We start from the raw sequence: 25628 nt of genomic DNA, 5'->3' as shown, positions 1-25628 counted from the left end.
CAACTGAAATGTCCTACCTTGATCCTGTCTGAGCATTCCCTTCCCTCCTGTCTTCCAGAAGGCATTCCTCGGCAGTGCCCCAGACCTTGCTTCCTAAAGCACTTACCTGGGTCTGCACGTGCCCTCTGGTGCTGTGTATTTTCATTATCATGCCCTGAGTGTGACTTGGCTGCCTCACTGGAGGGGGTGAGGCTGACAAGCAGGGCCATGTCACATACAAGGCTGTATTTTGCTGAGCACACGTAGGTGCTGGGGTGACGGAGTGCGGAATTGCCCACTCCTGGCGGGTGCCGTGCCAGCCAGGCTGTGCGCGTGCAGGGTTGATGGCCGTTTCTCACCTGCCCTCCCTGTGCCTTTCCTAGGCAGGCCAGACTCCGCTGGAGACTGCCCGCTACCACAATAACCCAGAAGTTGCTCTTCTCCTCACTAAAGCTCCGCAGGTAGGATTCACTGCACTTTCCCTTGTATTGGTTACGTGGGGCTGCAAAGTTGTTGGGACTCCTCTGGTTGCAGTCTGCTGAAGCCAGTTCAAACTGACTTGAATAGGGAATTGGGCCCAGGCAGTGGCCAACAAGGACTCCATGTAGGCCTCCAGCACGATGGGAAACAAAGCTGCTAGTCCAGCTCTCCATGTGTGGGCATCATCGCCTCCCTGGGGCTAGGTCATTGTCACAACCAGCTTCCTGGGTCACGACTTCCCCGAGACTGAGCCAGGGGAGAAGTTCCAGGTTAAAGCATCGCAGGAGAAGACCACGATTGAAGAGCTTGGGGCAAATGACCACTCCTGAGCCAGTGGGGGGCAGCGGCTTGAAGATGAGAAGGGCTTTTCCCAGAGAGAGGTAGGAGGGGGAGGGGGCCATTCTGGGCAGACAAAGCAGTCAGTGTCCACCAGAGGCAGATAAGTACGGTCTAGTTTTCTTTTCTTTCTTATTGAATAAAGGTTTTGGTCCATCATTCAATTTTAAAAAATGGTGGCTGATACCATTTGAGTTGAGGTTGACACTATCTAAGTAACAATAAAGAAAATTTAATAATGATAATTCATAAGCTATCCATAATTCTAGCACCCTGAAACAGCTGTTATTTTCCTTCATATTACCTTTCACAAACACATAATTTTTATATAATTGTGCTCACAATGTATATGCTATTTTGTATTCTACCTTGTATCCTAACCATAATAGGACAGTGTTCTGCAGTGTTCATAATTATTCATTATAATGGAAGCATAATATTCTTTTTTGTTGCCATCAATATTTTATTTAAACCATTTCCTTAATGTTGGGCATTTAGGTTATTTCCAGATCGGAGCTATCCTGTATTACATTACAGCAAACACTGATTGGTTTTCTTTCTTATTCTGGCTACTGTTGTAAGACGACGACAAAGTGTCAGGGAGTCAAAGGAGGATTTCCAGCCCCACCCTGCTGTCTCTCAGCTCCACACCAACCGAGTCCAGAGTCTTGCATGGCCATTATTTTATTTGGGTTTTAAAAACATGCCTAGTATAACTAGTAGTTTCTGGAAATGGTTAATATTTTTATCTTTTGCAAAATCGATCACCCTCTTGAGCACGGAGCTGGTCCTTCCCAGTGGTCTCCGAAAGTCCACAGAGCTGCTGACAGGAGGGAGTCATGTAGGAGAAGCTGCTAGGGCTGGAAGGTTCCACCTCTCCAGCTATTTGTGAAGAACCAGCAGCAGAATCCCAATAGAAAAATGCTGGTGTCTCATGGATCAAAATGTACAGGGTGCCATATACATGTCACAATCCATCACATTTACCTGGCATTTTAGTGTGCAGCAATTTAATGACAGGCAGACTCAGCCTCAGCCATACAGAGATCATCCAGTCTTGTGGGACTGGAGAGTTCCCCAAGCACGTAAAGACTGATGTGTCTTTAATCCATCTGTCATTTGTCTTCCAGAGCCCAAGGATCTTCACTTACAGGGCAAAGGCTTTACTGTGGACCATTTCCCTGTGCAGTTCTCCTCTTGTGTTTCCATTAAAAAAAAAAATTATGCCTATGTTGAGTAGTAAATAAGTTGGATGAGATGTTATGAAAGTTTGTATTACACATAATTGTACATATTAAACTTTATTCTCAAAATAAGCAAGGAACTTTAGGATATGCATAAAATGTTATACATACTGTTCTGATGGTCTGTAGTTACAGGAATAGCCTTACCGTTTGTCTGAAAAGAGAAATCCCCTTGCCTTAGGCCCTTAGTTGGACATGGGTTTTAATGGGCCACAGCAGTACTAAGAGGACACGTCTTTCGAAGCCCTCAAGGTCACTGTTCCCAGCTTTCTGTGGACTGGAAGAGATTAATGGTGTTCCACTTGGTGGATGGTACAGTTTGCTGAGAAAGGCTGCAAGCCATGCAAAGTTCTTTTCACTGGCTAATGACACAGTGAATGGAGGGAATTTTGCTGCTGATTATTTTGGTTTTGGGTGACCTCTGAGTGTCACTTGTCATTTTTCATTGATTTGTTTCACAAATGCTCTGAAAGTGACTTTCAGGCTGATTCTGGCACTGTGCTGTCCTGAGAGTCTGTAACCAGGTGAGCAGGGGGTACTGGTAACTTCCTTTCATCATGCTCGACTTCTGGTAAGTCAGAGTTTAGCTTTAGAAATGGCTTAGGGCGGTGGTTCTCGGACTTTTTGGCCTAAGGACTTCTTTATCCTCTTAAATGTATGGGCCACAGGTTGGAGGTTTCCACCAGCTCAAAGATCTGTACTCTGTGGTTCAACATCCTCTGCCAGTTAAGCAACCCGAAGAGAGGAGGGGACACGCTTGCCAGTGACTTGTTCCTCTGTGTGCCGGCCACCTCCTTTTTCTTGGTTAATCCCAACAACTCCTCATTTTTACGTTTGAGAATATATAGAGCACACACAGTTCACATCACTTGCCTGAAGACCCTACCACCGCTGCTGTTGGGTTCAAACCTGGATCTGTCTGACCCACGTGCATTTCTTGTCCGTGTCCGCTCTACTGCTCCGCCCTGTAAGGGGCAGACTAGATGCTTCCTTTTGGGGAGGAGATTCCTGCCCCACAGTTCGTACCGTGGCTCACAGATGCACCTTAATAATGTCTGACTCAAATTGAATATGACTTGGTCGAAGTTTGGCCAAGAGAAAATCTGATGGGCTGGTTCAGGTCCTGTGTACCAAGATGGAGAGTGAGACTGTGCCTGGCACAGGGCTGCCACACTGCCCAACTCTGGGGGCCACCGACGTGGCCTGGTTTAGGTGAATGGTGCTCCCTGGAGCACAGCCTGTGCCTTAGCATCCCGGCCCCGCACGTTAATGCTTGTTGTCATCATCGTGGACTTCGAGCTTCTTGAGGTCAGGGACACCGTCCTGCCCATCTCTGGGTCCCTAGAGTGCCCGGCACAACACCCGGGAGACACTGCAGGCGGCCCCGAGGTGGTCGATGTGAAAGCGTGGTCTCCCCCGCGGGGCGGGAGGTGCCGGCAGGTCTGAGGAGCGTCCTGGCATGCCGACCCGCGCGCACCGGTGGTTTGTAACGATGCCATTTGCCTCCCTCAGGTCTTGCGCTTCAGTCGTGGGCGAAGCCTGAGGAAAAAGAGAGAGAGGCTCAAGGAAGAGAGGAGAGCCCAGTCTGTGCCGAGAGATGAGGTGGCACAGAGCAAGGTGGGGGCAGTCCTCCCGCCCACGCCCGTCTCTGCCCGCCCGCAGAGGGGAGGCTAGCGCCCTGCTTCGGCTGTGTCCGCGTGGCAACTGCCGTGCCCCCTTGCCTCTCCTTCCCACCACGGTTCCTCAAAGTGTTGCCAGTCTTTTTCTCTGTGGCTTCACGTCCTCCTCTCCTCCAAGGTTTCAGACAACATGCCGGTGTGGGTATCGCCCACTCCCCATGCCTCGCCCTGCGGGGCGTATCTGCTAGCCCTGGGTGTCGGTGGCCTTTGTTCCTGCCATATGGGCGGCACTGTCTCTCTGACACCTGCCCTTACTTGTGTAGAGTCTTGGTTCTCAAAGTGTGGTGTCCAGTGTGTCACCTGGGACCTTGTTAGAAATGCAGATTCTTGGGCCTCACCTCAGACCTACTAGGTGGGAGACTCTGGGGTGGGGCCCAGCAACCTGTGTTTGAATGAGCCCTCCCGGTGATTCTGATGTGGACCCGAGTTTGAGAACCACTGGCATAGGTTGTTTCCTCCCTTTCCATTTAGGGGATAGACCACGATATGGTAGCCCACATGGCTCCCTTGGGCGAGTTAGAAAAAGATGACCCCCTGGGTAGACCAGTCTGGCACAGGGCACACATGGTAAATAGAGCCTGAGATGATTTCAGCTTCTCATGACCCACTCACCCCCTCAGCTAGGAGCCCTTGTGCAGTGAACAGCTTGTACAACTGTACATGGTAGTCTTGGAATGAAATAAGCCTTTTCAGCTCTCAGGAGAAAGAAGACTAGGATATAGAGACAACTTTTGGCATATAAAATGCATCACCAATTACTTGCTCTTCTATCCGCTATTTCAAAATTAATTTCCAGGATTAAGGCATTGCAATTCTGATTAAGTTTATACGTGTGAATTGTACATAAAAGTTGTAAAAGTTCTCACAAGGACCAGAAATGTGATATTGTTTTCATTTTAGAGAGTTCTTACTCGTCTAATTGTGGTGGGGAGGGTGGTCCAAGTTCAACGAATGAGTTGGTTAGGTTTTGGTGAAATGCAAAAGACCAACAGTCTCTAATGCTGAGGTGTTTTGTGTGTGGTATGTTCCTGGAGTTCTGGAATATAGAATTAGACCCAAGGATATATTGAGCTTGTGACCTAATAAATAAAATGAAAGCCAAATATTCAACCAACCAGGAAAAGCATCATATGTTTAGTTAAGACCACCAAGCAATGCTCCATGTCTGAATCTGTCATTGGCAAAGATTCCCATGGGCCCCTTAATAGATGAAGTCTTGCAATTTCACCCTATTAGTGAAAAAGGCTGAAGGATGAAGTAGAACAAGCTTCTGGGCTTTTTCTCTTTGTAGGGCAGTGTCTCGGCAGGAGACACCCCCAGCAGCGAGCAGGCTGTGCTCAGAAAAGAGGAGACCAGAGAAGATTATCTGTCAGCGTCCCCAGAGCCCAAAGCAAAGGATGACAGGAGGAGAAAGTCAAGGCCCAAGGTCAGGAGGCAGCTGAGAGGGTGGCTGGGAGACAGGGTGGCAGAGGGCCCTGGTATATCGATTTCATCACAACCCAGCAGCTAAAAAGCCATTTTGCTTGGCTTTCTGGTTTGTAGCCAGAGCACAGAAATGAAATCTAGCTAACATCAGATAAGAGGTTAGCATGCTGATATGTTTCTTTTGACATATGTTGCTTGGAGTGGAACACTGTGAGGCAAAGCAAAGTGGGATTCTTTGCCCAAAAGTGGGTGAGATGGGAGCCGTTGGCTGGTGTCACTCTTGCAGATGTCACGGGGCTCAGGGGTGTGTGCTCTCTTCCTCTTCCCCACAGGTGTCAGCATTTTCTGACCCCACCCCACCAGCAGACCAACAGCCCGGACACCAGAAGAACTTGCACGCTCATAATCACCCGAAAAAGAGGCCCAGGCATCGGTGTTCATCCCCGCCCCCGCCCCACGAGTTCAGAGCGTACCAGCTCTACACGCTGTACCGGGGCAAGGACGGGAAGGTGATGCAGGTACCTGTCGGGAGACAGGAGCGCAGCCCTTCAGCAGGGCTGTCTGCTTCACACTTCTCCTGGGGCTGTTAGCCACTTTAGGTGTTAGGAAAGCACGGGCTTTGAGCCAGATGGCCTCCCCCGCAAACCAGGCAGATGGGCTCCTGCTGCTAGGGCCAAGGCAAACAGGTACAGGCACAGCCTTCTGTACCATCCTTAGGTGACTAGATATCTTGAGGCCCCAGAGTGGATAAAAGCAGCTTAAGGATGGGGACCTATCTTACCCTTTGAATCTTATCTGGGCCTTGCCTGCTGTACCCAAAGCTTGGCCTCTGGGATGTTCCAAAGTTATAACAGGGGTGAGTCTGTGTCCTCCATCATTCGTATTCCCCAGTATGCTGCCTGGCACATACCATGTTTCCCGGAAAATAAGACCTACCCATAAAATAAGCCCTAGCAGGATTTCTAAGCATTTATGCAATATAAGCCCTACCCCAAAAATAAGACCTAGTGATGGGCATGGCTAATGCAGCGTATCTGTACAACCCATGCATTTCGTCGCGGAGCGGTAAAGAAGACGAGCAGCCCTTCTCATCTGCCCCATGACAGCTCTATTGCTCCACATGAGAGATTGGGGCCAATGGTTCTAAAGGAAACAGAGTCGCAGAAAATTCAGGATGGAATTCGGGGTTTGGAGAGTTATGATGATGATCCAGAAGAAGACAACTATATTTGAATAAATGTAGATTGTTGTACCGTACTTAAAAAAAATAACACATCCCCTGAAAATAAGCCCTAGGGTGTCTTCTTGAGGAAAAATAAATATAAGACCCTGTCTTATTTTCGGGGAAACACGGTAGTAGGTGTTGGAAACATGATTGTTAAAGGAACAAACGAGGGATTGACTCCTTTTCTGTTTCCCTCTCAGGCCCCAATCAATGGTTGCAGATGTGAACCTCTGATCAACAAGCTGGAGAACCAGCTGGAGGCCACTGTGGAGGAGATCAAAGCAGAGCTGGGGTCGGTTCAGGATAAAATGAACACAAAGCTGGGGCACATGGAGAATAAGACCCAGCACCAAGTAAGTCGTACAGCCCAGCCTTCCAACTGCAAGGCGTCTGGCAGAGCGTGAGCTTGGGTAGAAACTGGCTTTAGCACTCCCTTCCGCCCCAAGGGTGTCCAGTGGGCTGTCAGGGAAGAGGTCTGCTTATGTAATTTTGTTAAAGTGTGTTTATTTTTTTAGAACATGCTTAAATTGCTTCTGATTATAAAAGTAAGATATCCCCATTTTAAAAAATAAAAAAGTTAGAAAGGAAGATAAATCGCCTGTAAGCCCACTGTGATGAAAAAGCACTATTAATATTGGGGCATATTTTTTTGCAGTCTTTTTATATGTTGATGTTCCCTATACCCCTTGCCCATCGCATACAAAATTAGAATAACCATGTCTATAGTTTTTTTTTCTTTTCCCAACTTTTTAATTTGTTAAACATATAGGATGATGTAATGAGTGCTTGTATGCACTCACCTAGATTCAACCAGTTGTTAACATGTTGCTGCATTTGCTTTGTCTGTTTCACACACATTTGTTTTTTTTTTCTTGAACTGTTTGAGATTTAGTTGCAAACTGCTCTTGACAGGGAACCTCTACAGAGTGCTTAGAATTAGAATAATGACTTTCTCCTTTGTAACCACAACACCATTATCACATCTGAAAATCAATAATTGCATAATATCCAGTTCTTATTCAGATTTTCTCAATTGTCCTAAATTTTTTTTTTATCGCTTATTTTTGTTTTTGATCCCACTCCAAGATCCAATGAAGGTTCACTTTTGTGCATTTGACTGTTAGGTTTTAATCTAGAACAGCCCTGAGTCTAGGCTACCACCTTCACCCGCATGATATTAACTTTTTTTTTTTTTTTTTTTTTTTTTTTTTTGAGACAGTTTCACACTCTGTCCCCCGGGCTAGAGTGCCATGGTGTCAGCCTAGCTCATAGCAACCTCAAACTCCTGGGCTCAAGCAATCCTCCTGCCTCAGCCTCCCGAGTAGCTGGGACTACAGGCATGTGCCACTATGCCTGGCTAATTTTTTCTATATATTTTTAGTTGGCCAATTAATTTCTTTCTATTTTTAGTAGAGACGGGGTCTTGCTCTTGCTCTTGCTCAGGCTGGTTTCGAACTCCTGACCTCAATCGATCCACCCTCCTCGGCCTCCCAGAGTGCTAGGATTACAGGCATGAGCCACCGTGTCCAGCCTATGATGCTAACTTTTTTAGCCCAGTTTTTTGTTTTTTGAAGTTGGTTGTCTTGCTATGTTGCCACAGGCTGACCTTGAACTTCTAGGCTACAGTGATTCTCCCTTCTCAGCCTCCCAAGTAGCTGGGACCACAGGCACACGCTGCCATGTCTGGCTGATATTTACTTTTTAAAGTATCCAGGCTAGTTGTTTTATAGAATGTTTTATTCTAGATTTGTCTGATAAGTTTTTCATGGTGTTATTTAACTTGTTCCTCTATCCCTGTGTTTCTGTAAACTGAAAGTTAGGCCTAGAATGTGATTCTCAAAGTGTGGTCCCTGGACCAGCAGCATCAGATCACCTGGTGACTTGTGGGGGAGGAGGGAAAAGGCAAATTTGTGGGCCTTATTCCAGATCTACTGAATTTAACTGTGAATAAATAAAACTCTGGGGATGGGGCCCATCAACCTGTGTTTTAATAAGACTTCCAGGAGATGCTGGTGTGTGCTAAAGTTTGAAAACTACTGGCCTAGATGTGTGTTTAGGTTCAGGTTAAATATTTCTGATAAGGATATTTCATAGGCTGGACGTTGGGAGGCTGACTCGGGGGGATCGTATAAGTCCAGCAGTTCAAAACCAGCCTGGGCAATGTAGCTAGACCCTGTCTCTACAGAACAATTAAAAATTAGCCAGATGTAGTGGCATGTGGCTGTAGTCGTAGCCACTGAGGAGGCTGAGGTCAGATGATTGCTTGAGCCTAGGAGTTTGAGGCTGCAGTGAGCTGTGGTTGCGCCATTGCACTCCAGCCTAGGTGATAGAGCCAGACTATGTCTTTTCAAAAAAAAAGAATACTTAATGGTGTAAGCTTCAAATTATCTCACATCGGGAGGCACAGAATGTCTCATTAATGATGTTAAGTTTGAGCATTTGGCTAAGTTGGTAACTGCCATATTCCTCCATTGTAAAGGTACATTTTTCCCTTTTTAATTAGTAATAAATGTATGATTGATATAGATTTTTAAATATGAAAAAATACTTTAAAAATAACGTGTGCTTTTTGGGAAAACATCCCCCATTACAGAAATATGTATCATAGTTGACTTTCCCGAGAGATCTCTTCCATTTAAGCAAAAGTACAACTATGCTGTGATTTTGAGGGTTTTTTTTTTTGTAGCTTGCATTTTCATCTAGCAATATAACTTAGACATGTAGAGATACAATGTACTTTATCTTATTTTTTTAAGAGATAAGGTCTTGCTCAGACACCTAAGCTGGAGTGCAGTAGTGTGATCATAGTTCACCGCAGCCTCAAACTCCTGGGCTCAAGCAATTCTTCTGGCTCAGCCTCTCTAGTAGTTAGGACTACATAGGCACACACCACATGCCTGGCTAATTTTTAAAATTTTTTGTAGAGACAAGATCTCACTATGTTGACTGGTCTCAAACTTGTGGCCTCAAGCGATCTTCCCCCCCCCCCAGCCTTCTAAAGTGTTGGGATTACAGGCGTGAGCCACTGTGCCAGCCTGTGTACTTCTTAATGGTGGTGTACTCTTCCTATGTGTAGAGAATAGTATTTTGCTTCTGCTTTTTTACTTAATTTTATGTCATGAGTATTTTCCCCTGTCCTTGGTTTCATAATATTCCAGCAAATTATATACAACATAATTGAACAATTCTAATAATTGTTAGAATTTTAAAGTTGCTTATAGTTTTTTACTCTTACAAATAATGCTATGATGAACATTTATATGCATAAACTTTTGACTCCTCAGATTATTCAGAATTAGAATTAGTCCAAAGCTATATGTTTAAGGCTCTTGATAAATATTGGCAAATTACTAAATAGGAAAGTTGTACCAATTTATATCCTAGCAGCAGTGTCTGAGTTTCTGTCTTAAACCTTTGCCATCATTTAGTATTATCATTTTAAAAAAGTTTTTGCCATATTAAGGATATATTACTGTTCAAGTTTTATTTCCTTGTTTACTATAGTGAAGTTGATCCTTTTTTGTTTTGTTTTGTTTTGAGACAGAGTCTCACTCTGTCTTCCTAGCTAGAGTGCAGTCGTATCGTCATAGCTCACTGCAACCCCACCCTTGGGCTCCACTGATTCTCCTGCCTCGGCCTCCTGAGTAGCTGGGACTACAGGTGCTCTACACCACACCTGGTTAATTTTTCTATATTTTGTATAGATAGGGTCTCACTCTTGTTCAGGCTGGTCTCGAACTCTTGAGCTCAAGTGACCCTCCTGCCTTGGCCTCCCAGAGTGCTAGGATTACAGGTGTGAGCCACTGCGCCCACTAAAAGTTGAAACTTTTTGAGGTTTATTTGCTATCTGAATTTTGTAGAAAGCCTATTTAAAAAATCTTCTCTTTGGTCCACAATGTATTAATTAAGACTGCTTCCTGTATTAAAAACCCATTTCAGCTAGCCTAAGCCCAAAGAGGAAAGTGTTAGATGAATGCTGGGATATCTCAAGGACCTTGCTTTAGCTCAAGGAAGGTAAAAGATTGGGATGCAAAATCTTAGCTGTAATGAGTGCTCAAGCCTGAGCCAATCAACCTTGACCTGTGAACACAGCGTCTCCTGAAATAGCTACCGGTAGGAAGAGGATGAGGAGATGGAAGAGTAGGCCAATCCTAAAAAACAGGAGGAAAGCAGTTCACAGAAAAACACAGGACCAGAGAGACGTAACAGGGTATTCATCACATCTCCAGACTGATGTTTCTTTCTTTTTTTTTTTTTTTTTTTTTTGAGACAGGGTCTCACTTTGTTGCCCAGGCTAGAGTGAGTGCCGTGGCGTCAGCCTAGCTCACAGCAACCTCAAACTCCTGGGCTCAAGCAATCCTGCTGTCTCAGCCTCCCGAGTAGCTGGGATTACAGGCATGCGCCACCATGCCCGGCTAATTTTTTCTATATATATTAGTTGGCCAATTAATTTCTTTCTATTTATAGTAGAGACGGGTCTCCCTCTTGCTCAGGCTGGTTTCGAACTCCTGACCTCGAGCAATCCGCCCACCTCGGCCTCCCAGAGTGCTAGGATTACAGGCGTGAGCCAGGGCGCCTGGCCCATGATGTTTCTTTTTTAAATGTTTTCTTAACATCTGAGTGTGGACTGCCACGTATGTTCCTGACAGGGGAGGAGGTCACCAGTGAGGCCTCGTGGGCTGGCTCCCACTAGCAACAGTTCCTTTCTGCTCTCTGGACCCTCGTCAAAGCAGTGAAAGTTTGGCCCTGCTAGGTATGAGGGGGCCTTACAGGAACCATCAAGATGAGGGGGGCCCCAGAAGAGCATGCGATTAAAAAATGACAGTCGCTTGTTCTCTGAAACAATCCTTTAAACTCCTTCCGTGGTCTTTTCACACATGCTTCGACTATTTCCAATGAAGCGCCAAAAATATTTGCTTACTGGAAAAGCTAGATAAAAGCCCGGAGTATTCAGCTTGTTTCACTGCCTTGTTGGGTGATAGCTAACATTTTTAAGGTGAGTGGTGGGGAGGGAATAGCTCCATACTTTCAGATCGTTTTTCCTTACAGAGTCTTAGAGATAATGTTTGAAGATCTGTAAAAATTACATTTTTCCTACTAGGTCTGCATGTACTCACACTGTCTACTTACTACATATTCATAGTCTCTTAAACTCCTTAGGACTTGAACAAATGAGAAAAAGAACCATGCTCAGGAATTCTGTAAAAACAGAGCTCCGTGAATAATGTATGAAAACAGAATAGAACAAGGAGTTGAGGTTTGCTTGTTTTCTGGTCCCTGCTTGGTACCCCTGAACCCCTCCTCAGGAGAGACCAGGGCCCATCCTTAGATCATCTCAGTCACACGCTCTGGTCCCCTTGAATCCTAGATGCGAGTCTTGGACAAGCTGATGGTCGAGCGACTCTCCGCAGAGAGGACGGAGTGCCTGAACCGCCTGCAGCAGCACTCAGACCTGGAGAAGCACGAGGGAGAGAAACGACAGGTACAAACCCCCACCTGCCGGTTACCACACTGAAAACCCAGAGGCTGACACTCCCTAGAAGTATTTGCATTACATGGCGTATCATTGCCATAACCTTGAAATATGAGGGTAATAGGAAAGAGCCTTTAGTCCTGTTTGTGGTTGTGGCTGAATATGGTGGCAGTAGGTGGAGACTGAACGTGCTGGGGAAAATGCCATCTCTGTCCGGAACAATTCCAAGTCCTGCGCATTGGGTGAGTTCTTCCCTCAGGGAGTTACTGCCTAACAGGACCAGAGACATGGGATGAGTACCTGTGAGTGAGAGAACTCATGCTTCTAAGCAGCCAGAAGTGCTTGGTTTGGAAGATTTGGGTGGCTCTAATTGAGGTGAAGGTAGCTCTAAGTCACTTAATGAAGAATATAGGTAACTCTCTGCTTGGATGCCTACTGTGGCCTATGGGAGGATGGATAATCCACAACTTTTGTATTTGGCAAGATATCCTCAACTATCATAATTGAAAAGTCCATCTTTGATGCTTTACTTCACAAACCATATATCAAATTCACTTGATTCTTTTGTGTACTAATATGTGTGTGTGTATTTTCAGACATCCTTGGTGGATGAATTAAAAACCTGGTGCATGTTAAAGATTCAGAATCTGGAGCTGAAGCTTTCTGGAGATTCTAGAGCCTCCAGGGCTAAATCCACACCATCTACTTGCGAGTCATCCACAGGTAACCCACATACAGAGAGAGACCTTCGGTCCAGAGGTAACATGACCCCCAGATCTTGTTCTCTCTTATGTCTGAGGGCAGTCCGGATTGTAGAGTACACTTTGTAAGGGAAAGGACCATGTGTTGCTCACAACTGTATACCCAGGCCCTATACAGTAATAAAGCACTCTTGTTTAAGTGTCGAAATATATTTGAAGGAATAAAAGAATTGTTGATCGGTGATAACATTGTGTTGGTTACACTGTTGATGGTGTCAGGGTGGACCCCAAAGATGGAAGGTGATGAGTGACCATCTCTCTCAGCAGGGCCCTCACCCTTGCCTTTTGTGCCTTTTACCTCTTTCTTCTCCCTAGTCAGCCGTTTACCTTTGTCCAACTATACAAACCCTCATTAAACAGCAGTTCACTATTGAACATGCCACAGGTGCTACATAAGAAATGCTTCAAGCAAAGCATCTTTACGTTAGCCACAGTGACTACACTCAGTGATAATTTTGAGAACATTCAGAACCTTGGTAATTAGGCTGCAGTGGGGGATTTTGATATGCTAAGTGTTTTAAGTTACCACAGGCACAGGCCGTCTCATGAACACGGTTTTATATTCTTTGTGCCAACGACACTGGGAAACTCCCTGGGCAGATTTTCATGCAGGGACTAGTCCTGCTCATCCTGGAGCTCTGGGTGTGGGGAGGAGGACCTCCTTTCCAAACTGGAGCAGGGGCAAGGCACTGGTACACTGAGGCTGTGGTGTGGATTGGGCCCAGAAATTAGACAACGGGGATATTCATTCTCGTAGATAAATGTCCAGTTCTGCGTTGAGACACTCAACGCAGTGAGTGTCTCATCCGTAGACTGTGTAATCTACAGTGAGCTGTGTCATCCGTAGGCCTCAGGAAATGGGACCCAGAGCCTTCTCTGGTAGATTGAGGCAGACTGAAGGAAAGGCCAGAGACTGTTCTGGCTTAGGTGGCACCCGTGTGGCTAAGCACAGAATTCATGAAAACCCTGATAAAGCAAAATGATCAGGGGAGATGAAGTGGAAGGGGGGAGGGACAGAAAGGTGAGTAAAACCACAGAGGGGAGGTTACATACGTTGGGTGGTTGGGAAAGCTGGTTGGTTTACAGGGTTCCTGCAACTCTCAAACGCACGCCAACCCACAGCCATGTGACTGTGCGAATGTGGATTCGCTCTGATGTCTGTTTTCCCTCTGAAACCAGGTGTGGATCAGTCAGTGGCGACTGCAGGTCCAGTGGCGGCTTCTGACGGCTCTCAGGTGGTCAGGCCCAAGGAAAAGGCTGCCAACGCCACTGCTCCCCACAGACTCCAGCAGGAGCTGTCGTCCTCTGACTGCACTGGCTCCCGTCTGAGGAACGTCAAGGTCCAGACAGCCTCGCTGCCCTTGAACGAGGCAGCCAAGTGTGATCAGGCTGGGCCCTGTGTCAACAGAGGCACCCAAACTAAGAAGTCTGGGAAAAGTGGGCAGACAAGGCATCGAGCCCAGCAGCCGGCAGCCAGCAGCGCCTGTGGGCAGCCGCCACCAGCAGCAGGCAGTGAGCAGACTGCCCCTCACACTCGGGACACCTCCCAAGCTCTGGAGCTTACCCAGTATTTTTTCGAGGCTGTTTCCACCCAGATGGAAAAGTGGTACGAAAGGAAGATTGAGGAAGCACGAAGCCAAGCCAGTCAGAAAGCCCAGCAAGACAAGGCTACACTGAAGGAACACATTAAAAGTTTAGAAGAGGAACTTGCTAAACTAAGGACGAGGGTACAGAAGGAAAATTAGCACCTGGAAAGTGGAAGAAAGGATCCTTGAGGATTTCTGATTTTGCAACTGTAGAATAGTATGTCCACGGAGTTGATTATTGTGTACAAAGCAGACTTGCCTATAAAAAAAAAATCACTGATTTCTAAAATGTGCCAGATACATGCTTCCTATGCCCTGAAGTTATGAAGACTTCAACAATTAACTAGAACTAGGGGAAGCTTGCTTAGTTTCAGGTTTCATTACAAACTCTAAACTTCAGTCCAGGTTCATCTGAAGTTCAAAAGCTCAGATTAAGCAAACCGCTCTAAGAAATTGAATGATGTGTAAGCCGAAACCCCAAAATTCAGGATGTATGAAATAATATAAGTCAAAAGTCAGCAAAAATCAGCCCTTTGTGAACTCCAGTAGTCATTCAAATAAATGTGAACTCACCTGCTGTGCCTAGACAAGTGTCTTTCTGTAAGAGAGCTGTTAACTCTGAGATGTGCTAAACCCTTTCTCAAATTCGTAATTCTTAAAATGCTGACATTTTAACCAGGTGAAAACTTAACAGATTTTGAGGAGAAAGATTTTCATGATGTCACAAAATACATTATATCTTACAATTTTTTGAAAAGTCACCTTATTTAAATAATGAATAACTTGCTAACAGCACTGGAAATGTTGACAATGAGCTCCAGTGAGCAAGGTTCAAATCATTTGATCATCATTTTTATCTTTTTAGCCAAAAATCAGTTATTTTAAAGCAGATTAATTGAAAACATTCATGTAACAACTACCTGAAATAACCTATTCCTAATCAAACTCAATTATCTTAGAATACCTTTCTGAATTTGAGATTATTCTCAATTTTATAAAGAAATAAGGCTATTTCTTTTTTTTGCATAATAGTGGAAAAATAAATTTATTGAAAGTATTAAATTTTATGAGTTCTAGCCTTGAAGAACCTCCAAAGCTTTCCACTGCTCTGCAGTGAGCGACTCTGTTAAGATAAATTATTCAATAACTTGACTTAGGCCCCACTGTTCCCCAGCTTTGTGAAGCCTGGAAGACTTTACTTTGCTCCATAATGAAATGTAAACACAGAAACAAAGTTGTAAAAGTAGCCTGGATATGTTGGAACTTTAGACAAACGTCTTGTCCCTTGGAGTGTGGGATTATATTCAGCTCCTCAAAAGCCCATGTATGCATAGAAACTTCTATTTCTATAAAGACTGGAACCTACTAACTATTGTCCAAAATTACAAATGAAATGCTGCCCATTGAGCCAAAGAGAAAATGATGACTTCTTAACATGGGAACACCAAGAAAAAGTATGTTTTAGTCCCTTTGTCAAGCTCAGTTTTAGGTTTTTTTAGGGTGACAATCCATGGATCCAGACATTCCAAAAAAAAGTATTATTTCAGTAGATGTATGTCATTGTTACAGAAACTGAATATGGAATAAATTTGATGTTATCTCAAGTTGATTTTTGTGTATTTGTGAGCTTGTCTTGTTCCTCAGCTACTATGTAGATAGTCCTTTCCCTGGAGACATTCATTGGATGTCTGGATCGCTAATATAGAGGGACTTTCCTGTTTTCATTTTCCTGTTCCTAATGCAGAATCACAGAATTGTAGAGCTGGATAGTACCTTGAGTTTTCTAAATCTATTCCCAAACAGGATATCAGTAACCTCTTTAGAGTCATTCCTCAATATACATCAATTTATTGAGAACTACCTAATACTCAAAGAATAGATGAAATCTTGAGAACTTGAGCAAGTCATGTTTCAAGCAGGAGTTATTTTCACTTATCAAAATATCTCCTGTTACCTCAAGGTATCCTTGACAAAAATGCTGAAAATGAAAACAAACTTTAATTACCAAGTCTAGACCATAGAGTGCTTTGGTGGGAGTACTTTGATTATACCTCATACCCATCAGAAACAGGCAGTTTATTATAGTGAACTGGATACTTTTGTCAAAATTCAGTTAGGCTTTGGGAGACTGAGGCAGGAGGATAGTTTGAGCCCAGGAGTTTGAGACCAACCTGGGCACTAGCAAGATCCCGTCTCTACAAAACATAAATTAGCAGGGCATGGTCATGCATGCCTTTAGTCCCAAGTACTTGGGAGGCCGAGGCAGGAGGATCCTGAGTTCAGGAGTTAGAGGCTGCAGCGAGCTATGATGATGTCACTGTACTTTAGCCTGGATGACAGAGCAGACCCCATCTCCAAAAGATAAATAAAAATAAAAAATTAAGATACTATAGAGGAAATGAGAAAGGTTGAATGGACCTAGTCTGACACACTACGTGAATCTTGCCTCTTGGAGGTCTGTCATAAAAGAGAAAACCAATAGAGACAAAGAAATAGGACAGGGTTGGCCTCCTAACCCAGAGAGGTGGTCAATTAAGACCAATGCAATAGCTTTTTACTTTCAACTGTGTTTTTGCTACTTGGCATTGTCAGAACTTAGCTACAGGTCAGTGTTATATTTTTCCCTTTTAGCTATCTGCTAAAATAAATGCCACAATTGTACTTTTCCAAAGAAATAGAACTATTAACAATTTATAGCCTGTCATGTTTCAAATTGAAGCTGAAACTTTCAATAGCTGTGGGAAAAGATGTAAAACACAGAAAAGTTGTACAATATTGCAGTGGTGTTTTTTTTAATTGTTAGTGCATTATTGCATTGAGTATACTATGTGATAGACTGAATATACTAGTTCCAGTCTTTTGACTTTAGAACCCCCAAATAAAGAAGTGATGTTTTCATGTTTATACCTTCTTTTTTGAGTCAAATGTTGATATACTTGAGAGGCATGTTGTCTTCTATTTAATATTTTTATCACCTTGAATTTGTGTTTCCTCCAAGGATTAAACATTGTTCTCTAAACTATGGATCTTAAATTCCTTATTAAAAAAAAAAAATGAAAGTGTGAATATCTTGTTTAGTCTATAATTTCATTTGTGGTTGATCAAATTTTCTGGCCCCTGAAAAGAGTGCCTTTACCCAGCTACACTTTACTTTTTGCCTATAAAAGTATAAATATATTTGCTCTAAAATTGAGATCAGGTGCACTGCATCAAAACAAAACTGCTGTAGTGTGGCAAGATTTGTTGGAGCAAGCTTTAACAAATGTTTAAGCTGTTCACCATTTGGAAAATACTTGATAAAAGGGAAGGACAAAGTGCCACTTGTAATAGTTCAATGATATGCAAAAGCCAAGGTAACATTATACTTTTAGACTAATTAACGATTGTGAAGTGTGGATTATAAAGGCCAATCAAGAAAGACTTAAATGACAAACCCACTTAAACTAGTGACTTTTTAGGATATCTTTTATGAATAAAACAATTTTTTAATTTATAATTTTAAGGGGATATATTCTTTGACTTTAATAATAGATGTGAAGATATTAAATCCATGAGACACTAAAGGAAGACACAGTATAGCGCTTTACTACAAATAAGAGTAGGTAGAAAGTGTTTTACTCTCTTCAGTAAACAAAAATAGTAAATTTAATGTGATTCTGATATAATTTCTCAAATGCCTGACTTATGCAAGGAAAGAGCTTGTGGAGATTTCTAGTTTGGCAGAATGACTTTTGATCTTTGCTTTTGATCTTGTTTGGTCCTTATTCAACATAACCTAACTTTTTTTTCAAAGTACAGGTAGGCTACTTCCCTTTTTTACTAGCATTTTCCTTACTCCATTAACAGAGATGGTTTAGGTAAACTTGGGTCTCCAGCTCTCTTACAAGTGTCCACTGGCATGACTACAATAACACAAACAGCAGGGAATATGTCCTGCTTTCAGTAATTATCAGAAAATCATCTGTCTCCCTGCATGCACGTCCATGGCAGTGCTTGTACCATGAACTTAAAAATTCCAACCTGATGGCACAGGGACAATTAATGTTATATAATGCATAGCTTTAGCCACTTATGCTATATAAAGCTTCTGTACTTAAACCTTAATATAAAAAGATTGCTCAAATACATAAACTGAACAAACATCTGAAAATTAAACTTTAGGAACAAAAGTTTAACATTCAAACAGGAGTACAGTTTTCAGGGAATACCCAGGAAGGTAATTTGTTGTCTGATCCAGAATGCTGATAACAATCACTTCATGATGAATAAAATGTTTCACCAGAGCTTTACTCTGGCCAACATCTTAATGACTGGGTTCTTACTTTAGAAGAAATTGCTAAATAAAGCTCTTAAGCTAAACAAGACTTCAGAAGGGATAATCAAAGTATATAAGGGAACAAAATAAACTTCTTTAGAGATGAAGGTAAAAGTGTATTTATCATTCACAGTAATCTTAGCCTCTGAAAGATAATTCAATTTTTAGGGTTTTATCTGCTTTAAAATTAAACAAACCGAACTTAGGTTTTCTTGGAGTCTGTGATACTGCATCTTGCAAATTCAAACCACATATGCTTATTCCATTAACTCATCCATGTACACCACTGTCAAGAACATCACTAAAAGTGACCAACTTTCACACTCATAAAAGAATGATTTTTTTAGTTTCAGGGTTTTAGATTTACTAGAGAACGCCTTACAGTGTATCAGTCATGTAACACAAAAATATTTCCAAAGTGGTCTCTGTTCAAGAAATGCTTCTGTTGTTGCAGATCTTTTTGCAATATAGGTTGACTAATACATATAAAAACCTGAAAATTGGCTCATGCAAGCATTTTGAATTAATAGACTGCCCTCATGGAAGAGTCCTCAGAATTAGTCTTGTAGGCTCTCAGAAGTGGTGGTCGACGCTGGCATGTCATCAGCATATGCCACCATTAGTTCATGCCTCTCTTCTGGCACATAGCCCACTGCTGAATACCATTTTATCATTCTACAAAGTTTTGCCTACATTTTTCAGGTGCTGGGCAGATTCTTAGATTGGCTTTTTAGTTCTGTTCTGTTGGTGAACAGACAACTTCAGTTTGAGGGACTGCCAATCCCAGCATCTTTTATAAGCTTTGCTAAATGAATTATGTTATAAATTTGGTTTCTTTCAAAAGAATCCTGAAGTCAGCCTTGGTTGTGATGTATTTGTCTCTCATGTATTCTTCAAGTTCTCTTTATTTTTTCCTGTCACTAGAGGAGAACCGAATGCACTGAAGGTCTGTCTTAAGGATTTTTTTTACTTCTTTCTACATGGAGCTTAAGGTATTCACAAAAGTTTCATCCAGGAGTTGCTTAAAGTCTTCCCTCTTCTTTTTGGTAAGTGCATCAATGTGTTCATTAAGCTATTTTCTTTTCTTTTCCCAAAGAAGATCCACATTCCCAGTAATGATCATTTTGGAAAGTCTATCAAACCATGACACATCTGAAAAACATACCTCAACAACCCCGATAGTGGAGAAGGATTCCTCAAGAAAGTTCTAGGGTATCTCTTGGAGTCAGTATACCCCCAGTCCTACATATTACAGTTTTTTTAAACAGCTCTATTCAGATATAATTCATATACCATACATTGAAAATGTTCAGTTGAATGGATTTGAGTATAGTCATAATTGTGCAACCACCACCACAATCTAACCATAGGATATTCTCATCACCCTGAAAAGAAACCACACACCCATTAGCAGTTATTCTTTATTCCACCTACAGCCACTAATTTTTCTGCTTATTCTGGATCATGTAAATGGAATAATACAATTTGTGATATTTTGTGACTGGCTCCTTTTATTTGTCTTCAAAGTTCATATGTTGCATGTATTAGTCCTTTATTTCTTCTTATTGCCAAATGATGGTTATAGACCTAGAATTGCTAAACCATATGGTTCTATGTTTAACCTTTTGAGGAAATAAGTCTGTTTTCCAAAATGGCTGCACCATTTTATGTTCCCACCAGCAATGGAAAGGCTTCCAATTTCTGAAAACATTTGCTATTTTTTTAATTATAGCCATTGTAGTGGATGTGAAGTGATATCCCATTGTGGTTTTGGTTTTCATTTCCCTGATAAATAACTGTGTTGAGCATCTTTTCATGTGCTAACTAGCCATTTGTTATAGTGGTTTATGCTTCTTTCAAAAACTGCTGTCGTATCAAAGATTTTCAAAACTTGGGGTGTTTTTCAGCACTAAGGCAATTTTTCTGATGTGCTTTCCTTTGCTCTCTCTGACATAACCTTGCTCCATCTTCTGATATTTTGCCCAAATACTGTACGTAGAAACAGCAAGACTTGGCTTCCGGCTGCCCATTGTTAAGCCCAAAGTTAACAAAATGCACGGAAACTTTAAAATCCTTCAAAATGCCATCGTTAAGATTTTGCTAAAGCAAGTGTTTTTTCTAACTCCTTGAGCTGCATATTGCCTTGAGTAATCATCATCCGAATCGTATCCTGCAGAAGAGAATGAAATCTGGTTATTGTCTTACCTAGTTAAACAAGCTCTACCATTTTATTTGTTAAAATCAAGAACCAGGCTGGGCACGGTGGCCCATGCCTGTAATCCTAGCACTCTGGGAGGCTGAGGTGGGAGGATCGCTTGAGGGTCAGGAGTTCAAGATCAGCCTGAGCAAGAGAGAGATGCCATCTCTACTAAAAACAGAGAAAAAAAAAAATAGCCGGGCATGGTAGCTCATGCGTGTAGTCCCAGCTGAGGCAGGAGGATCGCTTGAGCCCATTTGGAGGTTGCTCTGAGTTACAGGGCACTCTAGCCCAGGCAACAGAGTGAGACTGTCTCAAAAAACAAAAAACAAACAAACCCAAAAAAACACCCATACTGGGAATTTGAACTACTGCATATTAGGAAAGACAAAAGCTTTCCAAATATATATGAAACGTACAGCATAAAAGTCAGGTGATGATGTAAAGAGCAGATACAGCAATATTAAATTTTAAAACATCACTTAGGTGAGTGGAAAATCAGTCATATTACAAAAACGATCAAGATATACCAGCTCAGTGACATTTATATTCCAAGATGTCTGCTAAACTTAAAAAAAAAAAATTCAATCAATACAATGAGTCAGGGCCTGTCCTCACCATTATCTTGTTTCTCACCTCTTCTGTGGCACTTTTGTTCCTTTTGAATTCTTCCCTTGCCCAGTCCTTCAGGTATTTGCGATCAGAATCATTTGGAACTTGCCGAATTGCTTGCAAGATCCTTCTGTAGAGAAGGAGAACTTGCTGCCTTCTCATGAACTGCACAGGGGAAGAGAAATGGCAATTTACAAACCTTACACTCGCCAGCCCGGAAAAGCAAACCAACTTCTCGGATCACCAATTTAAAAAGAGGTAAAGAAAAACTTTTTTTTTTTTTTTTTAAAGAAAGCATCAAGAAGTTCATCTGCTGTTTGCTTACTCCTTTGTCAAACCTAAGAACCAGTAAAATCAGCCCAGCATGCTGGCTCACGCCTGTAATCCTAGCACTCTGGGAGTTCCTGGCAGGAGGATCGCTCAAGGTCAGGAGTTGGAAACCAACCTGAGCAAGAGCAAGACCCTGTCTCTACTAAAAATAGAAAGAAATTAATTGGCCAACTAAAAATATATAGAAAAAATTAGCCGGGCATGGTGGCACATGCCTGTAGTGGCTCATGCCTATAGTTCCAGCTACTCGGGATGCTGAAGCAGAAGGATTGCTTGAGCCCAGGAGTTTGAGGCTGCTGTGAGCTAGGCTGATGCCATGGCACTCACTCTAGCCTGGGCAAGAAAGCGAGATTCTGTCTCAAAAACAAAACAAAACAAACCAGAACCAGTAAAATCAAAAGCTTACTACCAGGCAGAAAAAGGGCTGCTGGTCTTCTAGAAGTTGTAATCACAATAACAGCACTTTTTCCAAATTAACTTGTTCAAATCCTTTGGTCATCTCATTTGCACTTGACCACAGCTCTGCAGAACAGAGGGCTCTTCCTCCCGAGGTGACCCGCGGGAGCTGGGGCATCTGGGCCAAGAAATCCAAGCCTCACGTGCCCACGCCAAGAGGAAGCCGCGCGCTTCCTCTCCGCCCCTCGCGGGAAGCCCCACCCTCAGGCCTGGGGCCAATCACAGAGGCAGGAGTCCGGGAGCGGCTCCGGTCACCTCCGAGACCCACTCTGTACGGTGCAGGGAGAGGTGGTGAATCGAGCAGCTCAGACCTGGGTAAGCTTCTCTATAAGGCTGAGAGAGCAGCTGGTACCTGTTTTAGGGTTAGCGTCGCGGGGGGTAAACGGGAAGCAGCCATATTCGCCAACGTCCCTCTAGAGCCTCAGTGCGCAGGAGCGGAAGTGGGGGCGCACACGGGGGGCGGGGCGAACTCGGTTTCCTGGGAGACCGCAGGCGGTTTGTGCGTTGACTGACTGCCGGGCTTTGGGATGGAAGCTCAGGGACTTGGAGCGAGTTGAAGAGCTGCATATTTCTGGGCTGGGAGTTTCTCCTGACTTAGTTTTGTTTTCTCCTAGTTAAGATGTGGTTACAGGGCATCACAGAGCTGTTCTGGTAATGAAATAAGTACGGCGAGGCAGCACAGTGCTTGGCCTGGCACATGGTTAAGAGTTCGTTAAATGGAAGCCAAGTTTTTTTAGGGGGGTTGGGAGAAAATTAGTGTTCTTTCGAGCCTTTTAACGTGTGTAGTTGAAAATACTAAAGTTTTAAAATGTTATTTTAACACATCAACTGCCCTGTGAGTTGTAGTTAACGCACGCTAGTTTTGAGCCCGGGGCCTCATGAAGCATAGGTAACTCTCCCAGGTCTCTTCGCCTCGGGAGCCGCATGGGAGCGGCAGTGCGGCAGCCTACGTGTTACGGGATGGGTGGCCCCCTGGGGAAAACCCTGCAGTTGGTTTGTGAAACTCTCGTTGATCTCGTTACAATTCATATTGACAATTGTATATAACTCACGCACAGAAAGTAAAATTTTCATTAGGATCGTTTCGTTTTCAGAATTTTATTTCTATTTTCCTAATAAAACACAGTGGCCCCAAGGAAAAAGGTTTTTTTTCTAATGTGGCAGTCAATGTGTTAAAATTCTCATTCTTCTTTATCCCCCTTTTGATCCGGTTCTTGTCTCTCACAAGCATTTTCTCCCAGTGGCAGTCTTCGTGATTGTCATTTGTAACCAGGCTGCCCCACTGTGGTTTGAAGCACTTTTTTCATCATTAATAACCAGGAACTGAACACCCCACACCCCTATGCCTCAAGCTTTTATTTCTTCACAGTTGTTTTATCCTCCCCACAATTCACACTACACACCTAGATGATTATATTACTAGAAAGTGAGGTTAGTGAATCTTTGCCATATTACTTTTCCAAATAGTACTAAAACCAAAAATGTCCATTCAGTATCTGTCTGAATCCTGGTGCTCCCTCTTCCTGTGTTCTGGTTATTTAGCCTCTCTTGGCCCATTTTCATAACTGCAAAGTTAAATAATAGCATCTACCTCAGTTTTGTATGTAATGTACTGAGACCAGGACCTGGCACATAAGAACTTAGCTCTTTTGAACTTAACTGGGCATTGTATGAGTGATGCTAACTCCATGACCACATTGTCACCGATATATTTTTCAAATTTTGGAAAATCGGCAACAATTGCTGATTTATTTTCTTAAATATAAGTTAAGTATCCCTTGCCATTTTTAGTTATACTGATTTTGTGAATTGTCCATGATTTGGGTCCATTTATGAAGAGGACTTTTATTCTAGTTTTATATGGACTGTTAGCTCGATTTAATTTTTTATCACTTACACATACAGGAAGTTTAAGTCTCTATACAATTACTTGTATTTTTTGAGGCTTTTCATCTCCTGTAACCAACTTTGTTTTTACTGTTTAATTTTTAAAATACTCCATACAGAAGCATGATGTGGATCTAAGTTCTTTTCCAGTCACTAAGCTATAACTTCAGTACCATTTATTAAATAATTCATTCCTTCTTTTGGGCTTTGTGATGACTTTTTCAGCATTGGGTAAATTCTTTTAGGGGCTCAATAACTTTTGGATTGTTTCATCTTAGACTAGTTTTGAATTTCTTTGTATGTTTTAGATATATAGTCCAGATATGGCAGGACACTCTAGTTTTTTGTAAAAATCTATTTAGTGTTCTATATGACCTTTAGAAATGTTTTATATCATTTCCCTCTAAATCATCTTACAATCCTTATTGGAATTTCGAAATAGTGTTGAATCTTATATGTGAGAACAGACATTTTTACACTATTTTTCCTTCCCATCTGGACACATTCACTCATGCTAAACACTGGTAATGCTGTTGAGTCTTATGTTCTCTCTCCTCTAAGACTCCTGCTTTGGTCAAAAAAACCTATAAATTCATGTAGTGATGACAGCTCAAAGGTTCATACCCAGGGAGTTCATTCTTTCTGGAGGGCTTTTCCAGGCTAGATGTTTGTCAGAAAGCTGTTGTCAGTAAGAGGATTTCAGACAAAATTTAGAACTCTGACAGATTCCAGGAACTATGGCTTGCTGTGATCAGGACAGTGGTGGGGATGCTGGGAAAGAAGAGTCATTGTGACCTACGAGCATGTTCTCTAAGAAGTTTGAATAGTACCGTACTCACAGCAGGGAAACTTTGAAGAGATTTCCAGCTAGACAAATTTTAGAAAGAACTTGGATATTGTAAGATGAAGCAAGCCAAGCAAAGATTCAGCAATTAGTTGGGATATCATTGAAGATTAAAAGAGCCCTAGCTGCAGTGGAATCAGATGAGGGGAAGGAAAGACAGGATAAGATGATTAGAGGTAGCGGGAAGTAAAGCAGATGTTATAGGTTAAGCTAAGTTTCTCAACAGGGTGGCTGCTGGAATGATCAACCCAGAGGGGTGGTAGGTTGAAGAAACAGGTTTGGGGGGAATTAGAACACAGTGACATTTTGAATATGATGCATTTGAAGAGTCTATCACTCAAGTACAGCTCCAGCAGACATCTGAATATAATTGAGAATACCAAAGAGCCTTTCTAGATGCCTGGATAGAGACTTTTGCAGGCTTTTTGCTTAGATGATTAAGGCTAGGAATGTGGTGAGATTGTCCAAAGTGAGATTATTAAGGATGCATGCAGAACACTTGCACTTTGCTGTCCATTCCTTAAATATCAACTTAACCTATTTGAGTCGGTATAGTTTGGGGGTAGGGGGGAATGCTGTACACAAATGTCAGCACAGTTTCTCAGTAACTTTAAGTGACTCAAGAATGTCATGCTTCCTGCTCTGGGTCAAGAACCCTCAATCCCATCAGTTCCTGACCCATCCTATAAATGCCGTTCCCATCACAAGTTGAAAATAGCACTCTTAGGTACCTGCTTACTGGAACTGTCCCAGACTCCATGAGCTAACCCAGGGCCACAGTAAGCATTCTGGGCATACC

The 25628-nt window shown here is 42.8% G+C and overlaps 2 protein-coding genes across 9 annotated transcripts in view; one reads left to right on the top strand and one right to left on the bottom strand.

Annotated features, from left to right (window-relative positions):
• The window catches only part of ANKRD6 (ankyrin repeat domain 6), a 179120-nt gene extending 158597 nt beyond the window's left edge, over positions 1 to 20523 (top strand). For 6 of the 8 annotated variants that reach the window (XM_012750947.2, XM_076003111.1, XM_012750948.3 and 3 more), the window contains 8 exons: positions 363 to 440; positions 3552 to 3656; positions 5010 to 5144; positions 5476 to 5661; positions 6569 to 6721; positions 11737 to 11850; positions 12438 to 12564; positions 13782 to 20523. In XM_012750947.2, the coding sequence (XP_012606401.1) occupies positions 363 to 440; positions 3552 to 3656; positions 5010 to 5144; positions 5476 to 5661; positions 6569 to 6721; positions 11737 to 11850; positions 12438 to 12564; positions 13782 to 14347 (1464 nt within the window). In that variant the 3' untranslated portion in view covers positions 14348 to 20523. The remainder of the gene's footprint in view (positions 1 to 362; positions 441 to 3551; positions 3657 to 5009; positions 5145 to 5475; positions 5662 to 6568; positions 6722 to 11736; positions 11851 to 12437; positions 12565 to 13781) is intronic. The other 2 variants (XM_012750952.3, XM_012750950.2) reach the window with 1 other exon arrangement.
• Positions 19911 to 22534, bottom strand: LYRM2 (LYR motif containing 2). Its single transcript, XM_012750922.3, has 3 exons — positions 22451 to 22534; positions 21337 to 21477; positions 19911 to 20673 (listed from the first exon to the last, which is right to left on the bottom strand). Exons 1-3 carry the CDS (start codon positions 22493 to 22495, stop codon positions 20593 to 20595), a joined length of 267 nt encoding a protein of 88 aa, XP_012606376.1. The 5' UTR covers positions 22496 to 22534; the 3' UTR covers positions 19911 to 20592.
• Between the last annotated feature and the right edge of the window lie 3094 nt (positions 22535 to 25628).

The sequence above is a fragment of the Microcebus murinus genome, chromosome 5 (assembly GCF_040939455.1).
Source record: "Microcebus murinus isolate Inina chromosome 5, M.murinus_Inina_mat1.0, whole genome shotgun sequence".
Taxonomy (NCBI): Eukaryota; Metazoa; Chordata; class Mammalia; order Primates; family Cheirogaleidae; genus Microcebus; species Microcebus murinus.
This window is presented reverse-complemented; position numbering and strand designations above follow the sequence as displayed.